Here is a 27,855-nt window from a genome sequence, read left to right as displayed (position 1 = left end):
TCAGTGCAAAAAAATTTATTCAGATCTATTCATTTCCAGAGTTTGCCCACAATATTTTTTTTGTAAAATACGAAAATGGATATCTTCGATATAGTCCTAGATTCCCAAGTGTTTTGTTTTTTTCAAAAGGGGGGGTTTTTACAGCAAATTAAGAACAAATCTACAGCATTCATTTACTTTAGCTGGTTCTGATACAGAGGAATACTTTTTAATTTGAGAATCGACTCCTAGGGACTTGGCTAATTGTACAGCATTTGAATCATCACTGATCAATGTCCCAAGAGCCACAAGCAGTCTAAAAATAGCTTCAAGGTCTTGCACTACCTCTATGACTGTGCTGATCACTGACAAACACTGAGCTTTGCCCTCAATGTTGTTACTCTTATGTAGACAAACAGCATAGTTTAAAGCCAACGTAGCCAGTGCAATGTGAATGTTCTTATTGCTGCTCAGCTTCAGTTCTATTGCTTGTGACAATATGGAGTCCCCCTGTGCCATCATGAGCTTTTGGCCAACTGGGTGAATAAAACAATTGCATAAAATTCGCAGAGCCAGCATCTGGTTGGCTTGCTTTCCTCCAGGGTTCAGGAATTTGATGAGATGACTGCAGAACTGAAGGCCATCCTTTTCGCCACAGAAGCTTTCGTTCACGCTGGGATGCCTGATTGCTAATCGAAGAATATCTAGTGCTGGAAAGACAAAGTCTAAAAACAGAAATACAGAAGCAGTTAATGGTTTTCCTATTAAATTGTACAGAATTGTCAGTAAATTGGTAACTCTCACTATTCCAATAGCTGAGCAGAATTAACTCACCAAAGGTTAGGAATGAAATGGTTTTCTCAGGAACACATTTCATATTCCCACTGGCAAAAAGGGAAAAACTAAACATTATGGATGTTAAAATGAATTCATTCACAGGGACTCCATTTAGAATGTCTAGGTGGATGACCATGTTTAGGCCCAGAAGCTAAGTGGCACTAGGCCTGACTAGAAATCTATTCAGCAGTCTAGATATAAAAGGGAAGCAATGATTTGAAATATAAATGGGCGTGCACATAGCATCTCTGTTATGTAGTACCCGTACATACTCTGAATCTGGAAAGCAGTAAAGTCTTATTAGTTATATAAGAGGTATTAAGGAAACATTATGCTGTAAACTAGGCTGGAAAGTTAAGAAATATTCAATAAGAAAGCTCTGGCAAACCACTTCTGTACTGTTGCCGAGAAAATTGGGCACGTCTTCATGAAATCAACAGGAATCACACTCAACCTATAGGAGATTTGAATTTAATAAGTAAGATTGTTGGCTAACTAGAAATTAATCTATAGATCTTTGTACTAATATCAAAGTCACAGCATTTGCAACAATGGACTGAATATAGCATATTATGAAAATCTAAATTAATCTAACCTGTCTGTAAGATGATACAGCAGTATACTAGTTTCCTGAGGATGGGCTCCAAAAGCTTGGAAGAATAAACCTTTAGTCCCAGTAACCAACTCAGATTGGTCACCAACATTATCCTGGGACATATATATTTGCCTTCATTCACTTGAAAATTAGACAATACTGAAAGATGGCTTAAATATGAGCTAAAAATATAGTATGGATATTGCATCATAACCCTGAGAATTTTACTGTTCCTTTCCATTCTTAAAACATTCTTCTCAAATAAATATCAGCAATGGAAAATCTGAGAATGTCACCCCACCACCAACTAATTCACCCATCTGCTCATTCTTGTCTACAGATGATGGTTATGCCTCAAGCTTTCTAAACTGTCCAACAACTGTTTGCAACAACAAGCAACTGTTTATAACAACAGTCACATTTCGGAAGGTGGGCGGCTGCATGAATTTCCTAAGCAAATAAAACTATTCATGAGAAGGAAGCTCCTAGAAGATAGAGCAAGCTGCAAAACTGGATACATGATTAGGCAAGAAATGGAAAGCAAACAAGCAATTCATTAAAATCACTCTTGTAAGTGAAGGCCTACATCCTAGTGGCCTTAAGGACATAACCATATAATTTTCTTGACAAAAATACAGAAATATGCCACTGCTGCTTTCTGCAGGGTTTTTTTAAATTTTTAATTACCCTAACCTTAGAAATCACAGGGACATGGTGGCTCAGTGGCTAAGACGCTGAGCTTCTCAATCAGAAAGGTCGCCAGTTCGGTGGTTCAAATCCCTAGCACTGCGTAATGAAATGAGCTCCCATTACTTGTCCCGGCTTCTGCCAACCTAGCAGTTTGAAAGCATGTCAAAAATGCAAGTAGAAAAATAGGGTCCACTTTAGTGGGAAGGTAACAGTGTTCTGTGCGTCTTCGGCGTTTAATCATGACCACGGAGACGTATTCGGACAGTGCTGGCTCTTCGGCTTTGTAATGGAGATGAGCATCGCGCTCTAGAGCCAGAAACAACTAGCACGTATGTGCGAGGGAAACCTTTACCTTTACTTTTGAAATCACAGATAAGGAAAAGGCCCCAAACAGTTTTTTTCTAAAGGAAAACAATCATGCGTTTAGTTGGTTCTAGTACACGGATTCCCCATTTTTCTTCATTGGTAGATATACCAAGTATTTTGTCAAGCAATTCTACAAAGTGGAAAGACTTATGCAAAGACCCCCATATTCACACAGTGGCAACTATGGCATATAACTAATAATAAAATACCTGTTTATCAGAATAGTCCAAGCAAAACACTGTGCTACAACTACCACAGTTCTTAATTTCTAAGAAAGTTTATAACATTCACAATTATTTGAGAACTATAATCAAATTTTAAAAAATATGCATTATAAAAGTTTATATTGCTTCATGAGAATTCCTAAGGCAATTCACAATTCTACATAGCTAGTATTCATCATCATCATCATCATCTGAAATTAAGATGAAACTCTATCAGAAACATATTGCTGTAGTTGCTCTAGAACGGGATTGAACGGCCCTGATGAAACCAGTTTTTGTGATTTGAGGAAGAAGGGGATCCTGGATTTGTAGTTCCCGCTGGAGCAAAAGGTGGAAATCATGGCCAGGAGGCCCAGCTCTAACAGATACGCCAGTTACAAACCTACCTGGACAAGGAAGTCTCAGCAACTGTAACTCCTGCCTTGATCACCATGAATGGAACCTGCAATGCATCTACCTGGGGCTGCCTTTAAATACAAAGATTTGGAAGGTACGACTGGTATAGAATGTAGTGGCCAGATTTCTAATCAGGAACATCAATTATAGTAGAGTCACAATTAACAGGATCATTTGCTAAGGATGACCAGGTCAAGTCATCTATGGAGGGCTTGCTGAAGGTTCCATTTCTGGAAAGACCAGAAGGCGCACTTTTTTGGTAATTATCTGTACAATATTTAACAGCAACTCTTTGGAGGCATGCATGGCTTCTCTCCCTCAATGTTTTAGGAGGCATTTTAATCCATTTGTTTTTAATGAAAAATTGGTTCATGGTGAAGATCCTGAGGCCACTTTATACAATGTAACATGTATTTTAATTGTTCCTTACATCTACACTGCTTAGAGTTTATATATTTAGGGCTTTCTGTAAATATTATGAATGGAGAGTTGAGAGGAAGGAGAAGACTGAAAACAATTATGATTGGATGAAGATCACATCCTCCAAAAGAGAGAACTAAGAATTTTAAATAGGAAAAAAAGCAAGGTATGAATCAGCATATGATATAGTAGAAACAAGGATGGTTTGTAAAGACAGGAAGATGTGGAGGGATAAAATGAATGGCTTTAGGGTAAAAAAGCTTTAGCTAGATTCTCTTTTCTCCTTTCTCATGCTTTAAATTTCCTTTGCATATTGTTTTTTATTCCTTTTTTATACTCTGCATAATGTTGCTTACTACAAAAGGAAAGGGCATGTTGAATATGTATGTAGCTATACAAAAATTCTCAACTTTAAATAAGGAGTGTACCGATCTAAGGTAAGTGTGGGATAAAAATGGCTTACTTAAAAGGATGTATTAAGATACTGCCTTTAGTCCATATAATTTGTGAGATCTGTCCTCAACAATTACTGCATACCATTTGGCCAGTTAATCGCTTTCCACAAAGTTTTCAGCTGCTCTCGTGTGGGTGTTTCCAAGGTCACACTACACATTACAGATAGCATCTTTTCTAAAACATCAACATCATCTTCAGTTAACTGTTGTTCTTCAGGTACATCTCCATTTAGTTCTTTCATCTTACCTGCATGGGAGATGTCAGATAATTTGAAATGAGTTTCTAGTTATTTCTACAATGCATTTAATTCCTTGTTATAAAAACACTGCATTATTTTTCTTATAACTACTGAATGGAACAAATTCAATATGGTATAAGCATTCCTTAACATCAAACTGTGTGCGTTAATTATATAAATTAATGAATTTCAGTTTATTAAACACATTTTGCTAACTTTCAAAAAAAGTTTAAAAACTGAGATAGCCTAGAGCAGGGCCGTCAAACTCACAGTCTGCAAGTCAGATGTGTCACACTAAACTAGCCAGTTTAGCAAAGGGGAAAAAAGTCACGACACATTACATGACTACACTGTGAGTACATGAGTTTGACACCCCTAGTCTAGAGACAACCCACCTTACTTATCCATGCATGACTTGTTGGTTTTTCCATCGTTATGTTTAAATTAGGTGTAACTTTAGTAATCTCTACATACTATAAAACTGCCCAAAAGTAATAAATTTGCTGTAGACATGGAATAGTAATATATATACAGTCTATCACCAGTTTCTAATCCAAAATAGCTTATAAATTGTCAGGTGTTATGTAGAAGCTGTAGTCCCAGGCATATTTAGCAGAGAAAATAAGATCCAGTAGAATATATTTTCAAACAAATATATTTAAGATTCAAGTACAAGTGAAAAAATATGAAAAGTAATTGAAGATTTATAATTGCTTTAAGCTTGTGTTAAATATTGGTAGAAACACATGCTTTGAGTTCCCAAGTACCAGCAAAGATCTTACAAGGATCTGGACAAAATAACTGCTAGTCAACACAGTCTCTACTGGGTGCCTGTCAAAAACTGAAATAAAAAGTGATTATTGAGCTAAAGCTATGACTTCCAATGCAACGCTTTCTGAAATCCTGAGTCCTTGAAAATAGCTTCATAAAACTTTGATATCAGACTTTGGTATTATGGCCTTGAGATACTTTCCATTACCTCAAAACTCTGGATCCATTCTTAATTTAGAAGGTCTTATGAACATTTTTGAAACTAGGAATGGTTATAAGATCAGGGAAGTAATGAGTAATAGACTATTGGCAGCTTTTGAAAACCAATTTTTTACCATTAACATGTATACTTTCAAATATAACTTATATATCAAAACTGCCATCTAAGTTGTGATGATGCAGCAAATAGGTGCCCCACCTAAAGAAACTTCTTGTGTCAGAGAAGATATCACGAGCTGGCTAATTCAGATTTATTGGAATCCAGGATTTCAGAACACTATTTGAACTATTTTCTGCAATAATGAATGCTATTCATGTGGTAACATAAAATTAACGTTGATGTTTCGAGAACAAAAATGGTTTATATTGTATTGGTTAGCACATAAGAATCCATTCGATTGTAGCTTACTGCTTGCACCCTTTGGCAAATATTTCAGCAATGTGTCTAACTAAGATATTTTATTAAGAGAGACAAACTTTCAAGAGTTGCAGCTCACTTTACACAGAGTGCATAGAAAACCAATTTGGTACAGTGTTTAAGGCAACAGGCTAGAAACCAGGAGACCGTGAGTCTTGTCTAAGGTAAGAAGTCTGTCTGGGTAATTTTCAGCCAATCACTCTCTTCCAGCCCAACATCCCTCAGTATTCTTGTTGTGGAGAAATCAGCAGGGAGGAGTTTTAGGTAAATTTGCTGGCTTGAGTTATATGTAAAAAAAGATGGGATAAAAACTAAAAACTCTAGACAACTGATGAAGTAAGTGCAACTCACAAAAGCTTTATTCTTTGCATAAAATTTGGTAGTCAGAAAAGCTGCTGTTTGGATATTTATTTTATTCATATTTTTTGCCACCATGGATTAACACCGCCCTCCTCTTACGATGTATTCAGCTATGTAAAGAGGAGAAAGCGGGCAGTGTTTTTAATGTTCAGCCTGATAACAAAAAGGTTACCCAGGAAAAATTATGCCTGATGGCTTATCAGAAAGACAAAAAAGTAAACAAAACAAATTTAGCATTATTCCAGTCCAACATTTTCTCCAATACGAGAAAACAGAGCATTGTTGGGGAAACAGAAACTCTTAGAAAAAACTGACCTGCAATACACCTATACTTTATGAGAAGCAAATAGCAGCTTCACTCTATTAAAAACATAAATTCTGTTTCTATATTTATACTTAGGCATGTAATTAAAGTGAAGAAGTTTGTAAGTACCAAGGGATTAAAAAAATTTCAAGACTAATGTGCCAGAAAAAATGCTTTTTGCACAAATCGTTGAAGAAGTCGTTACAACTATACTTACCCAGTATTAATGAAGGGTTGGCCTGATCAAATGTAACAGCTTCTTTCTTTGGAAAATAAATATTTTCAGTGTTAGCTACCGCTGGTTTGGGCCCTAAAGAATAAATGTAAAAAGAAAAGGAGAGATTGCAAGCCAATTTAGCAGAGAATCAGTTTTTTTTGCTGATATACTGAATGAAGAGTAAAGTACTTGATTGTCAACCACAGGGGTACTTAAAAAGTTTCTGAGCCTTTTTGAATTTTCAGTATTTCAATAAATATGACCTAAAATGTGATCTATTCTCCACATTTTCTCCTAAACCTAGATAAAGATAAAAGTCAATTAAGCAAATGAGTCAAAAAATATACTTCTTCATGGAGAAAAATTATCTAAAGTTACAGATAGTTCTCACATTCAACTGTTCATTTAATGATGATTCTAAGTTACAACAACCAGATTTGTGACCTATCTTTGAAGACTGTTGTACCACCTCCATGGTTATGTGATTGCAATCTGGGCAACCAGCTCATCGGTTGCAGCATTCTGCAGTCACATGGTTGTGATTTGCCATTTTCACAGTTGGTTTCCAAGCAACATCATTTGGGGATGTCTACAGGAAAATATGGTTATCTGTCCGTGAACTGAAGCTCAAGAGAAAGTGGCTCATGCACAAAGACAATAACCCCAAAGATACAAGTTGTATGACCAAAGGATGGTAAAATAAAAAGAATAATAATATTTTGGATTGTCCATGTCAAAGACCTGGCATTAATTCTATAGAAATTCTGTAGAAATGTTGTGGAAGGACATGGAATAGGCCGCTCATGTCAGGAAGCCCACCAACATCCCTGAGTTGAAGTTGTTCTGTAAGGAGAAGTGGGCTTTTAATGGATTAAAATTCCTCCAAGCCAAACTACACCAGTATTCAACAGTTATCAGAAACATTTAGTAACAATTATTGTTGGCCAAAGGAGGGATACCAGTTACTGAAATCAAAGATTCAACCACTGTTGCTATATATAAATATGTCATCTTGGACCATTTTCCTCAATCAACAATAAATCAATGAACAAATATGTTTGACTCATTTGTTTAATTGGGTTCTTTTTATTTAGTTTTAAGACTTGTATAGAGAACAGGTTACATTTAGATCAAATTTATCCAGAAATACCAAAAATTCAAAAGGGCTCACAACCTTTAAGGACCACAGTATGAATCATATAAAAGTGACAACAAAGCAAAATTTTTACGTAGTAAGCTTTATAAATATCACATAAGTTATATACCTGAAATGTAATATTTAAAAGATTAGCATGAGTGAATGCATGCGCACATCAACACATACAGACATATACTATTGTTACTGATATAGCCTAAAAATGTCAAAAGTAAGTATATTAATTTTATTTTTGTAATTTGCTTTATTTGGCACTGCCTACTAACCTCTGCTCATCATACCCTGATCTGCCTACAACATTTGTTATAAATCTCATTACCTGTTGTAATAGACTATGAGTTCTAGTTCCGCCTTAGGTTGAAAAGCCAGCTGGATGACTTTGGGCCAGTCACTCTTTATCAGCCCAACCCACCTCACAGGATGATTGTTGTGGGTAAAACAGGAGGAAAGAATATGAGGTATGTTCACTGTCTTGAGTTTTATAAAAATATCAAAGTTGGGAAATAAATAAACAATGCGCTGATACATTATTAACATCCAAGGTCTTGGGAAGAACTTGATGCATATGAAAGCTAACATCATCTGAAGAACTGGCAGCTGTGACTTCACACTGCTGTGAACAGTTAATAATAATATCCCAAATTCTTTATTATGATTCACACACTCCTGCAAGAAATGTGATTTATTCAAGTTTAACATGTAATGTAAATCCGACTGCTGTGGTTTGTAAACCACCATTTATAACAATGAATGAAGCCAGTTGCACCATAATATAGGTACCCTTCTCAATATATACTTTTAAAAGGCCAATAATACTTCAAAGCCTGGAGAAACTGTAAAATAAAATATGATTTATATAAAATGTTATTTATTCAGTGATAGCTTAGCAGTGGTTCTAGCTATAAAAAGTAGCCAAACAGGTAAATGGCAACAAAGGAATTGTATTTGATGACTGTGACAAATAAGGAAGATAATTTCTTAACTGTGAAAACCTGTCCACTTACCTGGAACTAGATGAGTTCCACTTTGAGAGGTTGAAAGATCAGATGTGGCACCTGGGACGTAACGACCAGTACCTTAAAAAGAAAACAACAATAACAAATAAAGGTATATTTACAAAGCTTACATAGACATTTATAGTACATTCACTTTTGATAAAAAATCAAATCCATATTTCATTCTTAATATAGTCATCTGAGTTTGTTGTACTTTCTAGACTATAAGTTCTAGTCGATCTCTCAGCCCAACTCACCTCACAGGATTGTTGTCGGGAAAATAGGAAGAGGAAGTGAGTACTAGATATAATCCCTGCCTTATTTATAAAAATAATTAAAACAGGATAAAAATAAAACAAATAATAATACCAACTGGTGGTAGCTTCTGAATAATATAAGGAACAGCCTATTGACTGATATAAATGAAAAGTAACAAGTGAAAACAAAGCAAGTAACAATAAAAAAAAGAACAGCGTCAAACAATTCTCATTCTCTTAGTTAATACTAGATTTATAGCCTAGTACAGTGATGGCTAACCTTTTCAGCACTGAGTGCCCAAAGCGTGCACGCGCGCACATTCCCAAAATCCAATGTGCGCACATCCCTTGCACGAGTCTCTCGCATATGTGCATGCGTCTCCCGCATATGCATGTTTGTCTCCCGCATATGCCCGTGTCTCCTGTGTATACACCCCATCCCCATGCATGCACCCCACCCCTTGCGCATGCACCCCCATGTATGCCTGGCAGACACCTAAAGACCAGCTGGCTAGCGGGAGGCGCGCGCACATGCGCGGCAGAGCTGAGCTGAGGCAATGGCTTACGTGCCCATAGAGAGGGCTCTGCATGCCACTTGTGACATGTGTGCCATAGGTTCGCCATCACGGGCCTAGTACATCTATTGGTAGGCAAAATGACAGAAATGCCACTAGATGGCAGTCAAGAACCTAATTAAATTTAAAAGCTAAAAAAATGGCCAAGAATTTACTAAATTCTTGCAGGATCTGCGTGAGACCTCTTAAGGTTTGAGTTATTTACAAAAAGAAAGCTAGTGGCTCCCACCCTTTGGAACATCGTCCTCTGGGAATCAGATTGGCTTCTGGCCCTGAAAATGTAGTTCTGCCACAGGCATGGGAAATCAGGAATGTGGTAAAACTTGTGCTGTGTTGATTATTATTGATGGATGTTAAGACTACTGCAGCTATGAATTTGGTTGCATGGTTTTTTTTTTGTTTTTTTTTTTCTTATATTGTTTTAGTCTTTTATATTTTGTTTGTTTGTGAGTGGCCCAGAGAAATATATTTGAGATGGACAGCTAAATAAATTGAAATAATCAATAAATACATAATAAATATCTAAACATCATAACCATGTGTAATTTGTACATTTGTCTGAAAACACTGATTCCTGCTATTTTCTATCTACATTTATAAGCTGAATATAGGCCAATAGCATTATTCATAAATATGAGGATGAAATATAATCTATTATCTTTTTTGGCTTCAGTTAACATTAATTTGCATCTGGAGGTATAAAACACTGCTTTATTAGGATGGGTTTCAGCTGCTCAAATTGTATACATGCTTGCACACATTTGGTGGTATAACCTTTCCTTTTTTTGTGTGTCAGGAACATTCATCTGATTCAAAATGCATGGCGTCAACACTGTGCATTTTTCATATTGTGAACCAAATTTTAGTGACTTGGAAAAGAGTCATACCTGTAAATGGATCTGTGGCAAGTCCATCATTAGATTCTGAAGAAGAACCTGGAACATAGCGACCGCTACCTGTGAAAAGATGTAACCAACAGAAGAACAAGGTCATTATCACATTGAATGAGTGATCATGTGCTACCAAGCTGGCATCCACTCTTAATGACCACACAGATAGAACAACCTTTTTTGAGATGGTCTATCCTCAACATAGCCTTTCAGGCCTTCCCATGAAGCATCTTAATTCCACTTGCTGCTGGTCAACTTTTTCTCATGCCAGCATCATAAACTTCACATGAGAGCAGGACCTTCACACCCAATATGTCCAAAGTATTATCTGAGGCAATCCACTGGTGTCTCAGGAGAATCCTGTATGTTTCTCATCTATGATCCAATTGTTTTAATTATCCAGTAGATTATATATATTCATAACGGACTTATTTTGTATTAGTGAACTTTCTTTTACAATATTTTATCACCAGAAATGGTATGGCTTGCTTGATTGGTTCAGTTCAGAACAGGGTAACTTATAATAAAAACACTTAATTTTCTTTTTGTTTGACCCTTGTTATGAAAAAATGTAATTGAATTTTTTCACTGCTAAATTCTGACTACGTGCTTTGTAGAGGCTCAGGAAGGCACATATTATTTAGTGTTGCACAAACAGTTGAAATGGTTAATATCTTTGATTAAGACCAAGGACTTTCTGTTTTAAGCCCATTTTATCTTACAAAGTTTGAGGCATCAAGTATTTTTATTTTCAAGCAGCAATAACGCTTGGCCAGGTCTTGATTGAAATTTGAACAAATGAATGCTGGCTGAACATGGATGAGGCAAAAGAATGCCAGGATCTGCATTACATATATAAAATGCTTTTTCCAGCAGTTCAAGGACATAATTTTTACCCTTACCTGTGAAAGGGTCTGAAAAGTCAGCCTCTGTGAGTCCCAGCGTTTGCCCTTTGGTGTTATCTATTATGAACTTGGCCACTTGATCCAGGAACCCAGGATTCAGGTCATTCTTTTGCAGGAAGTTGTATGCTGTCAGCCATGGATCATCAGTAATATTATATGGCAGCTTATAAGAGGGGCCACCTTCATTTACGTCAATAGTGAAAACATAGTCGTATTCCTTTCAACGGAAGTCAAAATAGAAACAGTGATTTTCCTATATTTTCCTTCAAAGCAGAGAGATGAGCACACTGAACAATTAGTCATTTAGGAAAAATAATTTACCTTTCCTTCAAACAAAACTTTTCCAGATGTCTGCTGGGTAGCTCCAGATAAGCCAACAACATCTCCAATTTTGATCCACTTGTCTTCACTACTGCTCCATTGGTAAGCTTCAACTTTTCCATTGTCTTTAATAAGTCTCGTTTGCCCATCTCTTGTACCTTAAAATGTATAGAAAAGAACATTCACTGTATGACCTCAGAAAATAATAAGCAACATGTTTTCCTGCATTAAAATGTGATAATTCTGGAAGGTTTGTCTTACCCTAAAATATATGAGTTAAAAAAAAATACTTGTTGAATTTTACAGAATGCGCCACTTGCATTGGTGGAAACTCTTACCCGCTATTGTTGTAAACATTGTAAAACATGGGTTAGAAGTTAACCGTGTAGTAATATTTTTGTGTTTTTCCCCCAGTTTTATGGAGGAACCCACTTGAGGTCCAAAGATTATTTCAAGGGCTTTTTCTGGGGTAAAAAAAGGCTGAGAAAACCTGCTCTAAATTAAAATTTATATCTTGCGTAGTATAGCGTAAACATGTTTCAGGGTAAAGTTTTGGTTATGCTTCTGGTACACCCGCCAATAAATGTGATTTTGTACCATTAGTACTGTAGAGAATGCTGTTAATGGCATGGGTACAACTAAGCCTTGCAACTTACTCTATATCCTCTTTAGAAAAACTGTTATGCGAGAGCCCTGATTGACCAAAGGCCAAATAGTTCTCAGTGTCTATGGGCCCATGCTGAAGGCCATACATGTTTTTGTGGATGCATATGGGGGTGAGGAAAGCATAGATTGGTGACAGTTTCATTTCTGAATATAAAAGGCATACCAATATTACTGCTGATTGAAACAGATAATAAATAACTGGGAAAGAACATAATTTAATAAATCACGAAAACTGGGCCACAGCGAACCATGTCGTAAATCACTAACTCACTTAATGGCCAGTTGTAAGTCGAGGACTACCTCTATTCATGCCTCTTGATTTCCTTGACTATTTCTTATTCCTTTGCACATTGCTTACATCAAAATGAAACACTCCTTTGATTGTATGCAGATGTATGTAAGAATTCTCTCATAAGAAGTTCCAATAAAATTCACCTGATTCGTCTTCCCAGAGTTTAAGGCTTCTAATATAAAGTAGCATGCTTAATGCAAACATTTGATGTAATGCTTATGACAGACCCTTGACTATTCATCAACTAGATACAGCTATAAAAGCAAATAAATAAATATGAATGTACAAAGTGGTACACAACTAGCCAAATATAATGCATGCCTATATAATAAAATCTAGGAAGTTTGTAAAAATGTAACTGAACCTGACCGATTTGAAATCAAATTGGATTTTGTGGCACATTCTCTTGTAGCAAATTGGAATTTGTATAAGAGATTCTCAGGAGTAAAAATGTCCACATGTCTCTAATCCTACACAATTGACATGTATCACAAAACACTTCCTATTTCAAAAATGTATGTATGCAAATGCACAAATCACCTTGAATCGGTCTACATGGGGAGGGAGGCGGAGACCATCTACTCTATTTCTGTAAACTAAAAAAATAGCAGCCAGTTGTATAAATTAAAACCATTAAGGTGTATAAGCCATGCTTTACGATTTAGTTTTGTATGTGAATTGGGTTCCAATAGGTTGTTCAACACACCACAACTCAAAACAAATTGTGGGTTTGCCACAACCTGTGAACTGAGAAATAGACTCCAAAGGATAAAGAATAAAGATGTAATTGTTTCTATTGAAATTGGTTGCGACATCTTTTAAACATTAGCTGAATAATAACTCTAACTTACTAAATAATTGCTTATATAGTAAGCAATCATGCAGCAGCAGCGGAAAGAAACCAACAAGGCAGTAAAGAAATAAAAAGTTAAGTTCCCAGTTTTAAATAAATACTGTATATTTAAGACGGAATACTTTACTAGAATTAAATTGGCTCCATCAAAAATAAAGATAAGAATAAAGAAATCAGAAAGATTAAGCAAAGCTAAATTTCAATAATAGCAACCTTGTTATTCTTGTTTTATTTTTCTATGCTTAAGGTTTCCAGTTTGCTGTAATTCTTGTGTATGCTGGATTACAGAGAAGCTCTCTTCCAACAAGTCGTGTACACATAATGGGAAGAATGGTATAACCATAGTTAGGCAAAAATAAAAAATAAAGCCATGATCTCATTATCTTCTAATAGTGTTGACAAATAATAATGACAAATCCGGTCTTACATTAATTCAGATTTTATTTCAAGGATCAAAAGTTATTTTGTTATCTGACCTTTCTTAAACTAAAGGGCTATTCTCTAAATTTTGAACTCAGCATGTGGAAAGTTACCTCTAAATGCATTCAGTTCATCACATTTCTATTTATTTTTTATTCCATCGTTCAGCACTTCACTATAGCATACACAGTGCTTCCTGTCTTTTTTTATTCCTAGATTTTAAATTGTTCTGTTGGAGATAGCATCAAAGATTGCTCATTTTTAAACAGGCAGCAAATATTTATTTAAGATTTCTAGGATGCATGTTCAAAAGTCATTAACTTTTGCTTTAACTTTTGGGGGAAGGGAAAGACAACAGTGCCATACATACCAGGTTCATGCAGATGTTCTCTACCAGGAAGCTCATCAGCACTGATGTCCCCTAAGTCACCAGTTTTAGAATCAATGGTTGCTTGAGAAAGCTCATTTTCGAAAGCACAAATCTCCTCCTGGCCGGCTGTGCGCTCCAAAGATTCTGTGAACACTCTGATAATTCCATCACTGGAGAAAAGTAAAAATTGTTCTGGTTATTCAACAAAGTATTTCCATCATTACTTTACCATTTACTGGTATGTTTGTGTCTAAAAGGTTCAGCTCACAAAAAAACCCATCTTAGTTCCCGCCCCCAATGAATTCAAAATAATGCAATGAAATATCAAAGACTGGCTTATTTTAACATTTCAGTCTACTTTTTAAAGACATGGAAGGAAACATTAGATTCCATGAACACAACAATGTGTCCCAAAGTCACAAAACAATAAGATATCCTGAAGGACATCTTCAAAATTCATTAAAAAAACAATGACTTCTTTGATTAATATAGTTTGAACAGAGTGAAATTCAGAATAGCTACAATATCTCTAAGAACTTTACTGGTTCAACTAGAAAAACTTTTTCTCCAGTATCTAAAGTTCACTACCTTTGAACATGGAGGTTCTGTTTTAAATTGAGATGATCAATGGTTATTATAGAGCTATTAATTATGTAGAGAAAAGAAAGAAAGCTAACAGGCAAGGTGTATTTTTCAAATAATAAAAGATAGCAGCAGCCACTTCTTACTCCTAATTTGCTATTTAGGAATTACTGTCCACTGAAATTTCTCAGCAGTTTACAATTTAAACTGAATGAAAATCAAACTAAGTAATTAAAATAAACCTAATAAAAACAGGTAAACTACATAAAATAATTAGAAGTAACAACCACCAATTTTTTTTAAAAAAAATTAAACATTAGATATTGGGCCCCTGAATATGGCTTGGGGGTATATTCGAAAGAACTATGGTAGGAACAGAGAAGGCCCAATGCCAATCCATTGGTGGAAATTCTCGTGGCAACTATATAGTTGATCCCTGCAAAAGTTAACAGTTCATAGAAAAGGGACATTCTCTCCAATGATTTGAAGGCTTTAAAGGCCATAATCAACATTTTGGGTTTGGGCCAGAAGCAAACTGGCAGTCTGTATAATGCTCTAAAGCCCGTGCATAATATGGCCTCTGTGTTTCTTCCCAGACCAACCTGGCTGCTGAGCTTTGTCCTGGCGGAAGTTTCCAGCTTAGATATAGAGGCTTCCCCACATAAGAGCGCATTACCATTTATCAAGCCTGGCAGTTGCCAGCACACACATCACAGTTTTAACATCCTTTTCTTTCATAAAGGGACACAGTTGGCTTATCAGCTGAAACTGATAAAAGGGATTCTGGCGGTTGCATCAATCTGGGAAACCAGAGAGCAATTTGAGTCTAGAAGCACTTCCAGACTGCGTACCTGCTCTTTCTGGGAGAGGATAATCCCCCTCAGAACAGACACATTTCAACCTCTCTGGAATCATGGTCCCTCACAGGGAGCATCTCCATCTTGTTTGGATTTAATTTCAATTTATGTTATCCCTCATTCAGCACATTATTAAGAGCCACACCACTTCCTGAAGGTGTTATTGAGAAACAGATTTGGGCATCAGAAATCTATTGGTGGCATCTGCCTCCAAACTTCCTAATGATCTTCTTTAGGAACAGCATCGAAGACTTCATCTGTATATTTTATCATGGAGCCCCACTGAAGGTATGGTCCTTACCTTCATGTCATCCATTCAGTGATTACACAAAAGGGCCCCAACACCCTTAATTACTGTCCTTTTCTTACAACAGCCAGTAGCTGGATAACATCACTCCCAGGGAAGGGCTCCCAGCTGGTACTTAATTACCAACTATGAAATCCCTGCCTCAAAGTCAAGCAGGTTGCTGTCCAAGTGATGGGAGAGGTAGGAAGCTGATGTAGTCTTGGGAAAAACATGATGTGATGTCTTTTGTTTCATATGATATTTTGCTGCTAAATCTCTAACACGGCCTCTGAGGTATGTTAAACTCTCATTTAATGTGATACTGCACTTCTTTTCATATTATAAGTTCCATCTACTCCTATTGCAATACAATTGAAGCTTAAAACTTCAATTTTAGAATACTGAAAGCTTTACCATTGTGGCTGAAGTAGTAATCATAGGGACTGAACTCTGATAAACTGTGACTCTTCTTATTTATGGCTTCTGGAAGCCAGCTCAATTGATCTCCTTAATCAAAAATGGAAATGGAAGCTTCCAATCACTTCTCACAGCCAAGCTAAATAAGAAAGAGGAGAGAGTGTAAACCTAACTATGCTAAGGGTCATTTCTATAACTCTGAAGTGATACAGCCAGTATTAGTAAATACAACACAGTATTTAATTACATTGTATAAAACTGATAAATACTGTTCTTGCCTAGTGCTGTTACTAATTTATCTAAATGGGTGACATGATACCTTGCTCCAACCACAAGATCTCCATTGTCTAAAATACAGCAACACCAAACAGACTGAGCTGGAAGCCTGATAGTTTGTACACAATCTCCTTTTCTCCATATTCGGAGTGATCGATCTTCACCAGTTGTAACAAAATCTGTAATGAGACAACAAAGCATGGCTATATAAAAGAACTCAATTTAACAGTTGCATTATGTCCACACAAACATTAACATATTGCAGATGTACAATAGATAATCCCACCTTAATATTTTCTCATTTGAAACTGTGATTTCCTACATTGCATAGAATGGCTTACATACCACACCATTATACAACCAGGAGCATTGGTTCTCTTAGTTAGGTTTACAGAGTGGGCATAATAAGTTTGAAAGAATGACCAAATCCCTTCGCCTTGCAGCAACTGTTGTGCTACATTGCACACCATATTAGAAGGGGTTCTCCGCAGCAACGGATTAAAAACAAAACTCATCGCAATGGAAGCGGCACTGCACAGAAGATGTTCTTTGGAGCCAAGCTATTAACCTGAACAAATTCAGGAAAAACTACCAAGAAATCTGACAATTAAACCACATCAAGCTTGCTTAGCCAAAATGAAATTTGTCGGTATCGTATTGCATGAGAACATGAGAATGAAGTGTAGCACCAATTATTAGGCCTCTACTCAAATGCCTTCTTAGAGTAACCTTCAAGGACTATACTGTACTATATTATACTATACACTATACTATACTAATTATCAATAACATTAATGTTAACATTAGTATTGTACAACTGGTCCTTGACTTACAACCACAATTGAGCCCAATATTTCTGTTGCTAAAGAAACATTTGTTAAGTGAATTTTGCCCCATTTTACCACCTTTGTTGCCACAGTGAATCACTGCAGTTATTAAGGCAGTATCAGGGTTGTTAAGTGTAACTGACTTCCCCATTGAGTTTGCTTGTCAGAAGATCACAAAAGGGGATCACATCACCTCAGGACATTGCAATGGTCATAAATATGAATCAATTGCCAAGCGTCTGGTTTTTGATCATGTGACCGTAACTGTTATGTGTGAAAAAATGGCCATAAGTCAGTTTTTCAGTGCAGCTGTAACTCTGAACAGTCACTAAAGGAACTGTTGTACATTGAGGATTACCTGTAATTCTATAGTATAGAATTTTATCAATCTTACAAAGAAGAAAGAAGATGCCTGTCTATCAACAGTCACCATTAAGTTTTTGTTTATAAATAAAATAAATAGCAGCCCTTGATCTAAGGTAAATTATTAACTCAGAAGAGGCAAACGGAAGAACTAAACAAACCCGGACAGCACACTGTGAACACTGCTAGGGCCACATGTTAAGATGATTTGTGATCTCTTTATTTATTTGTAACACAGCTGGTTGAATAAATCACAATGACATCGTTCACACAACATTAAATCATAATCACTGTGCTCACAAACCGCTAAACCAAAAATCAAACCATATTATTACTTGGCATCATGTATTCATTCCTCAAACTCTCCCACTACAACTCTTGCTACTTCAGAGTTTGTGACTCTGTGGCCAGGAATGCTCCGGCAGATAGAAGAATTCATATTACGTTAAGTAATAAACTTGAACTATTATTCTAAAGCTAGGGAAGGAACCGAGATTTTATTCAATAGTAATTCTAAACTAACAGTGACAATAATCTAGAAAATAAAATAACGATGTTGCCATTCGTTTAAAAAGAAAGAAAAACTGGGGAGAGAGTTATTTTTCAGCCCAAGTCTTACCTTTACTTTGAGGGAAGACAGAAATGCAATATATATAATTGGTGTGGCCATAATAAATCTGAAGACATTCACCAGATGTATGCCATCTTCGAATGCTGGCATCGTTTGCACAGGAAAGAAATTCTATTTCACTTAAAATAGCTAGGCCTCTTACACAGTCTTCGTGCCCTTTGGGGAAAAAAGGTTCAATAGATTAGAAATCCATTTCTTTGATAACTTGCTCAAAAATTTATATTCTCCCTCTAAAAGAGCCCGTATTCAGCCCTACAAAGAAGACTCGACTCAACCTCTTTTAAATGACAATAAGCAAGCTTTGCAACCAGGCTTACAGTAATTGCCATCAGTGCTCTTGCTTTCCTGGTCTGTGAGATCAGTCTTTTAAATACAGATAATGTTCATAATATACATAAAATGAATATTGCTATTCTACCTGAGTTTTCTCTGAGACCAGAAGCTAAGTTGGCACGTAAGCCGCAATTAAATGGAGAACCATGTATTAATGTGTTGTGTATTCTGTATGCATCTATGTTGCAACGTAACACACAGAAAAGCATTTTCACGATACAAAATTTACAGCAGTCCTTTTAATATGGGCATTTATATATTTTCCATACATCAATATAGATTGGAGTCTCTTCATACTCAAATACCCAGCTAAAGCCACATTGGCTCATGAAAATATCAACGGCACTGGACTATTTCTAAAACTTAAAGAAGCCTTGCATTAAGTTGTAAATAGCAATACTGTACACCTTTTTATTACAATAAATTAACAGAGAGGAAGAAGTTTTCTTGTTTCTTTCTTTTGACAAGGAAAAACTAGTTTGAAAGTTGACAAAAACTCAAATTAGTATCAACGCTGAAAATCAGATATAGACTATTATTGTATAGTGATTCTTTATAGGTGGCTCCCTCCTCAGAATAATCCCACATTTTTTGATATTTTGATAGAAACCAAGTATTAAGCATATAATCAAGAAGAACATATGCTTAACACACGGCGTTAAGTTCAATCCATCCCTGGTGCTTTCTGTCCAAAATGTGGCAATAATAGAACAGAACACGCCCAAACTATAATTGGCATTTCCAACATAAAGTCAATAGTCCTTAACCATTATCAATCATACTTTGAGTTATCTAATAGAAATAAAACAAATGATTTTTGCATAGTAATCTAATACAAGATAGTAGAAAACTATTTTCATGTTATTTAAAACAACTTGTTAGCTAGTCTACCAGGGTAGGACAATTTCAATATTTGACAGGTTGCAAATAACTAATTACTATCATCAACTTCTTCCAACTTCCTATAAAAGGCATTACTGCCTTAGGGAGATTTTTTTTGCCGGCCACTAGGGAACTTCTAAAGCAGCAATAACAGCTTGAACCAAACAGACTAAATAACAAAGTGATCAAACTGAATAAACCACCAAGAAGTATTCTTCAGTAATCAAACTTTTTTTTTAAAGGAAAAGATTTAAAAATAGTTTTCTTCAGCATTCCTTGTCAGAATCCTGTTTACTGGTTACATTGATAAGGGATATCGATTAAGCTACATAAGAGGCAAATCAGAATTTTAAACTACAGGTACTGAATGCAAACTAACTCACAATAGGATGGTAAAAGGACCTTCCATGCATCACTGCAAGGAAATATTTTAAATTTATCTTTAAATTTTATGTCATATAGTATGCCTTATATGTTATTTGTGATGCTTCGGACACGAATAACAAAAAAACAAACTGCAAGGGAAAACAATAGTTCTTCTTTTCCCTCTGTGGTCATATAAAAATGTGAGAATTAATAGCTCTCTCACTGCATACTTTTCCATAGCCTTTCGCCAGCAATCTAATGCAAAATACAGAAAGGAACAGTAATCTTTCCCTTACAATCCTGCCCAAAAATGCAAGATATAAAATTAGCTCAATTAGCTCAGAAACTGGGGTGTCCCATTGAGTTAACCTCCATACAGGTAGCCCTCGATTTACAACAACTGGAACCAGAATTTTTGTTGTTAAGACCTTTTGTTAAGCAAGACCTTAACATGACCTTTTTTGCCATGGTTTTTAGGCAAATCACTATAATTGTTACGTGAATTGTGTCATTAAGTGAATCCTGCTATCCCCCATTGACTTTGCTTGTTGGATGCAGGTTGAGAAGATTGCAAATGGCAGCTACCTGACGCTGGGACACTGCAACTGGTTGCCTGACCCTGGGACACTGCAACACATGCTGGTTGCTAAGCACTTGAACTTTAATCATGTGGTTGTGGGGATGCTGCAAAAATCATTAAGTGGGAGGACTGGTTGCAAAGCCCCTTTTTTTTTTCCAGTGCTGTTGTAACTTTAATTGGTCACTAAATAGTTGTAAATCAAGGACTACTTGTATCTGAGCCAAATATCTGATTTCAATATGCCTAACTGGTCAAGTGAACTTTCATTTCTTCTCATCCATTTCCCTATGATTATTCAGATACCTTACCAGAAAATCCTACCACCTGGGACCTGGGAAGCATGCCTTTTCCGTGGTTGTGCCACCTTATAAACAGCAATTGTCCTGCAATTTGGCAGCCTGTTCTCTTAGCCTTTAGGTCAGGAAGGCCATCCAGACTTGGCTTTTTACTCAGGTGATGGGATGGGATGGGAAGAATGAACTAAGGATAACTGAACTTTGCTACAGGGCATCCTAAGAAGGGGATTAAGGTGCAGACCCCAAAGGTAGTTTTTCAACAGATAACTGGACTTTCTGGGTTTTCTCTGAAGGTGTTTTGCTTCTCATCCAAGAAGCTTCTGAATCCAAGCACTGAAGAAACTTCTTGGATGACAAGTGAAAACATCTTCAAAGAAAAAACAGAAAGTTCAGTTGCCCCTTGAAAAAAAGCACCTTTGGGACAACCATGACCTGGATGACAGAGAATCTCCAGAGACATGAAGATGCAGAGGGTTGTTGTTTTTTTAGGGGGAGGGGGTTATCGTTTTACTGCTTTATGATTTATAGTCACTAGTTTTATTGCTGCTATGAACGAACCAGAGTTGATTGGTAACATAAACAGCCATACCAATTTTTTTAAATAAATGGCTTTCTCCACCATACATTGACTTTCATTTCTTTCTGTTAAACATCCTGTATGATACCAACTGCCTCCCCACCCAGCATGGAGAAGACAGCTTAAATTGATCAATTTTAGAAAGGAAGGTGTTAAATTTTAATATCTGAGACTTTTCTATAATGAAGCATCGGTCACAGGAAACTTGGCTAATAGAATTAGATAATAGAATAATTTTGCCTGTTGCTGGGGTGTCAGGCCCATATCTGCACAAAACAGAGATTTCAAAGATGAATAATTGTCATTCTAGTGGCAAAGTCCAACACGGAATATCCTTCCACAATAGTAGAAAGGGCCAGAAATCCTTGCATGTCTTTAGATTCTAACCAAACCTGTTTATTCGTTTTCAATAAAATTCCAAACTTTTTAAAAAATCATTTTTCCCAAATGTGCATACAGATTTCTGCTACATACAATTTGATTTCCCTGGGCCTGTTAGTTTACAATAGCTTACAATATTTTTGTTAAGCTAGTTATTCCAAGGAAAAACATTTTTTCCTAGTGCCTGTCACCTATTTTAACACTTTCCTATTCTAACTGTGTATTAACAAACAATACATGAATTGCAAATAAGCTTATTCAGGCAGTAGGCTAACTACATTCAATGGAAATGTTATCCTCATATGAAAGGACTCAGAAGTGAATTTTTGGGTTAAGCTCACTAACATGAGAAGATACTTTGTTAAATGTTAAACTTTCTTAGACTTTTTTCTGTAAATCTAACTCAATGCTATCAATTCACTTATCAATCAAATGGATCCAATTATTTTCTTGCATGTTATTCATTAAATGTAAAAAGCTTTTTTGATAACCCAATCAAGATTGTTTACAGTGCGTGTACTGTAAAATCAAACACTGATATACCAGTAGTTAAAAGTCTGAACTGAAAAACAATATTTCTCAAGAATATAGTAAACAAAAGCTGAACCAGGCTAGCAAAATAAAATATTCTGATGCTTGTATTTATTAACGAAACAAGATTTTTCCTTTCTGTATCTCAACATACAGGGTAGGGAAGAGTATCCATTTTTGCATAAAAAAAGAAGTTTCTCACAATTTTGTATTTAAAAACTGTACAGGCAATTACCTACCAGTAAATGTTCTCTCGCATCTACCTGCCTTCCACAGTTTAATAGTTTTATCAGCTGAACCAGTCAACATCAAACCTTGTTCAGGTAGTATCTTCACAGCCCAGACTGCAGCAGTGTGGCCCTATAAAAAAAGGATATTTTCTCTGCCAGAGCCCATCTGTGTTTTCTGAAGCGTGCACATACCAACACACACACACGTTATCTGTTGGTTCACTAATGGCAGTAAAGCAGCTTCCATACCTGTAATGTCATCATGCATTTATCATTCAACCAGATTTTTGCTGTAGTGTCCCATGAGCCACTAAGAAGGGTGCCAAATTTCCCAGAGGAGAGGCTGCAAACTAGAAAAGAAAAGAAAATTAGCATTGTTGAACTTCAAAATAGTGTTGATATGCTAGCAATCAGGAACAGCTTAGATGTAGCTTTTCAGATAACTACTGCAATTCTAAAGATACATCAGAACAAAATCCCATATTCTGATTTCATAATTATTTCATTTATGAAGTAGCAATAAAAATTATGCTAAACAATCAAGGAAACCACAGCCAAAGTAAATACCTAAACAAGCAACATCCTTTCCATACAGCTATTAACACTCTTTTAGTTTCCCCTTGCCTCAATTTTTTTTTATCACTCTTTCTCTCATTCCTACAAAGTACTGAATTCAAACTGCCTTTTCCCTTTCCTTCAACATGTTGCTCTGGATTTCTCTAAGTAGAATTGTAAAATTAAAATATTTTAATAAACAACAATACAGTAAAGCCTTTGGTCACGAATGCCTCTGACCACGACCAAATCAGGTTCCTTTCAAAAAAATTCACAAGAAGATTTTTCGTGGCCAATTTCCCCTTCCGTACCATTTTTTTTTTTTTGTAAGGGCCAAATTTCCAAAATTAGGTTCGGATCATGACCAAATCGGGTTGCAACCAAAGTTATGGAATGAATTATGATTGTGACCCGAGATTCTACTGTATTTTATTTAAAGATGCACTGCATCGTGATAGAGTTTATGATCATAGGTACAATACAGTATCAATATAATATTGTTGATTTAGCCATTCCCTATGTATTTGCCCTATTTCAAAGGCTAGATTGACAAATGTGAAATCTTCTATAAAACTATAGATATTAATATAAAATTTTGTACAAAGTACAAATTAATACTGACTTGCATAGATATTTAGCTTTATTCAACTCAGAGCATCATAAAATATGGCTGGTGCATTCATAATAATATCCTGCCAAACGAATCATTAATTTGGAATATGACAAAGTGACATACATTTAAATATTTCTCCTAACAAAATATGTCTATCTGTATATAACAGCTAAGATACCTTATGCCCTTTTACTGGAAATTACACGTAAATTGCTTAATTGTATAGTTAAAACAGATTTTTCTTACCTGTGTTTTTATGACCTTTAAGGACATACAGTGGTGTAGGCTTGTCCAAAGTGAAGATACAAATATTGTTGTCATTACCACCACTAGCAATTAATCCACGGGGGTAAAGGTCACTTGGAGGGATGACACACACACAAGAAACAAAATTGGAATGGCCGCTCAAGCAGTGTATTTCATGAAATCCTCTGTTTGGACTAAAAATAAATACCAAATTTACAACCAAAATCAGATCAACAACTCAAATAAAACTTCTAGGTGTTAATATACTAAAGAATTAGAGAAAACTTTTGAGATAGAAAATTAAAATACAGTATACTTTATTAATGTGTCATAGTTCTTATTTTCTCTACAAGAACTGAGTTTTTGCTAAAAAATAAAAAAGTAACTGTGTTGACTAAAATGTTTCATTTCAACAAGATCAGAATGTTAAAAATGTTTAAAATAGTGATCCTTTATCCACAAAACTCTAATTCATGTTGAAAAAAATCCCTGATTCTTTGTAAATCCTAACTCTTCTGGAATACATTTGAAATGGAAATAATCTAGAACAGGTGTCAAACTCGCGGCATCACATTGCCATCACGTGACGTGACGTTTTTTCCTTTCATGGAGCTGGGGTGGGAGTAGCCTGCATGTGATGTATCTGGGCCGCCAGTTTGACACCTCTGATCTAGAAGAGTAAATAGATGAACATCGGATTCAATTTGTTATTTTTTAAATGAGCTACGCAGGGGTCCCCAACCACCGGGCCGCGGACCGGTACCGGTCCGTGGAGCACTCTGTACCGGGCCGCAAAGAGAATAAAATAAAAAAAATGGCGGCTTTCTTCGCCTTCGGTGAATGCTGCTGGGATCAGGGATCAAGGACACAAATGAAAGAAGGGGAGGGAGGAAGCAACCAAAGCCTGTCCTGCTCTCTGGCTCAGCGGCTTCGGTTTCCTCCCGCCTCGTTCCTCTCTCAGTCGCTCTCTCGCTCCTCCACCAGCCCAGGAAGAAACTGCTTCAAAGAAGCCGGGGGGTGGCTTTTCCTGTCGCCGCAGCTCCTCCGAAGCGCCCGTTCACCCCCACCCCGCCCACCCCCGCGCAGTTCAATCCAGTGCTCCGTTCTGCCTGCCTGCCTGCCTTCGTTTCTGGTTGATTCGGAGCAGCTTCGGCTGAGAATAATAACTATTCACCTCTTTTTATCAGCCGAAGCTGCTCCGAAACAACCAGAAACGCAGGCAGGCAGAACGGAGCACTGGATTGAACCACGGGCGGGCAGGGTGGGGGTGAACGGGCACTTTGGAGGAGGTGCGGCGAAAGGAAAAGCCACCCCCCCCGGCTTCTTTGAAGCAGTTTCTTCCTGGGCTGGATGTTAGAGGTCCATCGTAGCTCTGAATGATCCCTAAACAAGGACTACAGGAGCTTCCTAGGGAAAACACACTGACTAAATGCTCCTCATTCAATTCCTGTTTTCACCAAACAGAGATAAGAGAAACATCTGCATGAAATTTTGTAGCTACACAGCTGGGCAAGACCTAGAACTAGAGAGACTGCAGTCAGGTGTCTTTAATGCTAGTTGTAGGGTAAACATAAAGTTTTGGGAATGGAAAATAGAATCCCCCCCCCGGTCCTTGAAAAAGTGTTTCTGCTTGAAACTGGTCCCTGGTACAAAAAAGGTTGGGGACCACTGAGCTACGGCATCCCCAGGGTTTTCAATTAAGTTCCAGCCAGAGATAAAGATGTACCAGAGGTAAAGTCCTCGACTTACAACAACAATTAAACCCAACATTTCCTCTATTAAGCAAGACAGGTGAATTTTACTACCTTTCTTACCATATTTAAGTAAATTACTACAATTGTTAAATTAGTAACATTGTTATTAAGTGAATCCGACTTCCTCATTTTCTTCGCTTGTCAGATGGTCATAAAGATGGTCACCTGACCCAGGGACACTGCAACCATCATAAATACACACCAGTTGCCAAGCAGCTGAATTTTGATCATGTGATCATGGGGACATGCAACGGTTGTGTGAAAAATGGTTATAAGTCCCTTTGTTCAGTGCTATCGTAACTTTGAACGGTCACTAAATGAATGGCTATAAGTCAAGGGCTAACTGTACGACAGGCTTGATTTCTAATTGTTCAATAAATTCATTTAAGCTGAAAGCATTATCCCATTCACTGGAAGGCAAAGAGGAAACAAATGCACCAAACCAAGGTGTGAAGAAAAAGGAAACATGCACTTTATTGCAAATAATTCATTTGCAATTCTATATAGAATTATATATTGCAAATAATTCAGTGATTAACATCCTTCTGAAGAATTTATTCTTCAGGGGAACTATTATAATACAAACCACAAGCACCTAATTTAAACTTTATAAGCTGAAACATCTTCCTTTTTTCACTTCCTTAACCACCATGCTTTCCATTTCTCCAATGGCACAATGCTTTCTATTTCTCCAATGAATACATCAAATAACTACTACTCAGGCCTTTCATACCTAGTCCTAACTCATTCACAGTATTACTCTGAAACAGTATTACTATACTTTTTTTAAAAAAAAAGACTTCAATGGTTACAACAACAGCAATAATATATTTAAGCAAACAGTTTGGGAAAATATTTGAGAATAATTTCTAATAATGAATTTATACTGACGGTGCGGTGCCTGTAACATGACACTGTATTTTTGTTGTAGATTTGTAAGACATCCTGAGGCAGTCATTATAAATTTCAGAAGTTATACTACAACATATAAAAGTTCTGTCTTCCGCTACAAAAGCCAGATTTGGTGCTGCTTTGGTGCTGAAATCGAACATGCTGCTACATCAGTCAATTTCTTTTGGTGCGTTCACCAGAGACTGAAAACACTGGTTTCTATTTCCATAAAGACAGATGACACATTATTTGCTGGGACTATCTATATGTGCACAACAGATGAGCATCTACACAACTTTTTTTTTTTTTTTTGCTTTTTTGGTGTTTTAAACACTACAGCCCCGTTTACGAAGACAGGTAAAGCACTATCCTCCTGGTTTCAGGACCTCAATTCTCAGAAGCACCTACCAATTATTATGCTGGCTAGGTCTGATGAGAGCTGTAGTTCAAACTATCTGGGACCATCAACCTCTGATCTAGTAAAACAGGAAAAAGTAGTAATTTGGACAGATTTTCAGCCAAGACTTATTGCCCTAACCGGCCAATTGCTCCAACTCCCCTTCCGATTTCCCTCCCCAATGGATCGAGTCACAGCTATGCCATTTCAGAAGGAGGGAGATGAAAAAAGCCCATCAGATCTCACACTGCACGCGAAAAGCTGGTAAGGCAAGAGCGCCCCCAGCCCTTATAGGACGTCTTTAATCCCCCCCGCACACGCACCGGCACCTTCTTAGGCTTCCCCCTCTCAATTACTACCGTACTAACCTGTTCGGAGCCCAGACACGCGCCGTCCGGTCTCGGGATACGGACACGAACGACCCTGTCGGGAAGAGGCAGCAGCTGAGGCCCCGGACGTCCAGCTCGTGCCCAACCAGGGAGCAGCGGAGCCGGTAAATACCTACCGGGGTGGCCATCCCGCCCGCACTCAGGTATTATGTACGCTGACACAGCACCAGCAGCGCCCGTCACCACACCCGCTTCTCTTCCTCTTCCCACCCACTTTCTGCACCGCCCCTGGTATGACGTCAGCGCCAAGCGCCGGAAAAAACGCCGACGAACCACAGTTCTCTGCGGCGAGAAACAGATGAGAACTACATATCCCGAGATGCCTTAGAGCTCAACGGAAGGAGATGTCTATGGAGGTTGTCGGTCATCAGGTCATGGCTGTGCCAAAGGTGCTTTTTCTCAAGA

At 37.0% G+C, this 27,855-nt stretch overlaps 1 protein-coding gene across 2 annotated transcripts; it reads right to left on the bottom strand.

The window, feature by feature from the left end:
• Positions 1-27,685, bottom strand: PLAA (phospholipase A2 activating protein). 2 transcript variants are annotated; one of them, XM_026672277.2, is made up of 16 exons: positions 27,567-27,671; positions 27,430-27,484; positions 27,073-27,140; positions 24,020-24,213; positions 22,855-22,955; positions 22,615-22,735; positions 18,418-18,585; positions 16,652-16,787; positions 14,191-14,360; positions 11,590-11,747; positions 11,266-11,485; positions 10,361-10,429; positions 8,651-8,722; positions 6,491-6,583; positions 4,045-4,209; positions 1-704 (listed from the first exon to the last, which is right to left on the bottom strand). In XM_026672277.2, the coding sequence occupies exons 5-16, from the start codon at positions 22,867-22,869 to the stop codon at positions 139-141; spliced, it is 1,953 nt and encodes a 650-aa protein (XP_026528062.1). In that variant the 5' UTR covers positions 22,870-22,955; positions 24,020-24,213; positions 27,073-27,140; positions 27,430-27,484; positions 27,567-27,671; the 3' UTR covers positions 1-138. The 2 variants fall into 2 exon arrangements, with proteins under 2 accessions (XP_026528062.1, XP_026528061.1); XM_026672276.2 differs by lacking the exon at positions 27,073-27,140 and having other exon boundaries at positions 27,430-27,685.
• Positions 27,686-27,855: the final 170 nt, after the last annotated feature.

The sequence above is a fragment of the Notechis scutatus genome, chromosome 2 (genome assembly GCF_049901735.1).
Source record: "Notechis scutatus isolate UNSWTSFEM ecotype Mainland chromosome 2, rNotScu1.2, whole genome shotgun sequence".
NCBI lineage: Eukaryota > Metazoa > Chordata > Lepidosauria > Squamata > Elapidae > Notechis > Notechis scutatus.
The sequence above is the reverse complement of the archived record's forward strand: the minus strand, read 5'-3'. Positions and strand labels throughout refer to the sequence as shown.

Bases quoted from the DNA above. Each gene is read 5' to 3' on its own strand.
- PLAA (XM_026672276.2), bottom strand. From the start codon at position 27,578: ATGGCCACCCCGGTAGGTATTTACCGGCTCCGCTGCTCCCTGGTTGGG. The intron at 14,361-16,651 runs GTATCATGTCAC...ACTTTTCTCCAG, and splicing joins GATCTTGTGGTTGGAGCAAG to TGATGGAATTATCAGAGTGT. The intron at 6,584-8,650 runs GTAAGTGGACAG...TTTATTCTTTAG, and splicing joins TGGAACTCATCTAGTTCCAG to GGCCCAAACCAGCGGTAGCT.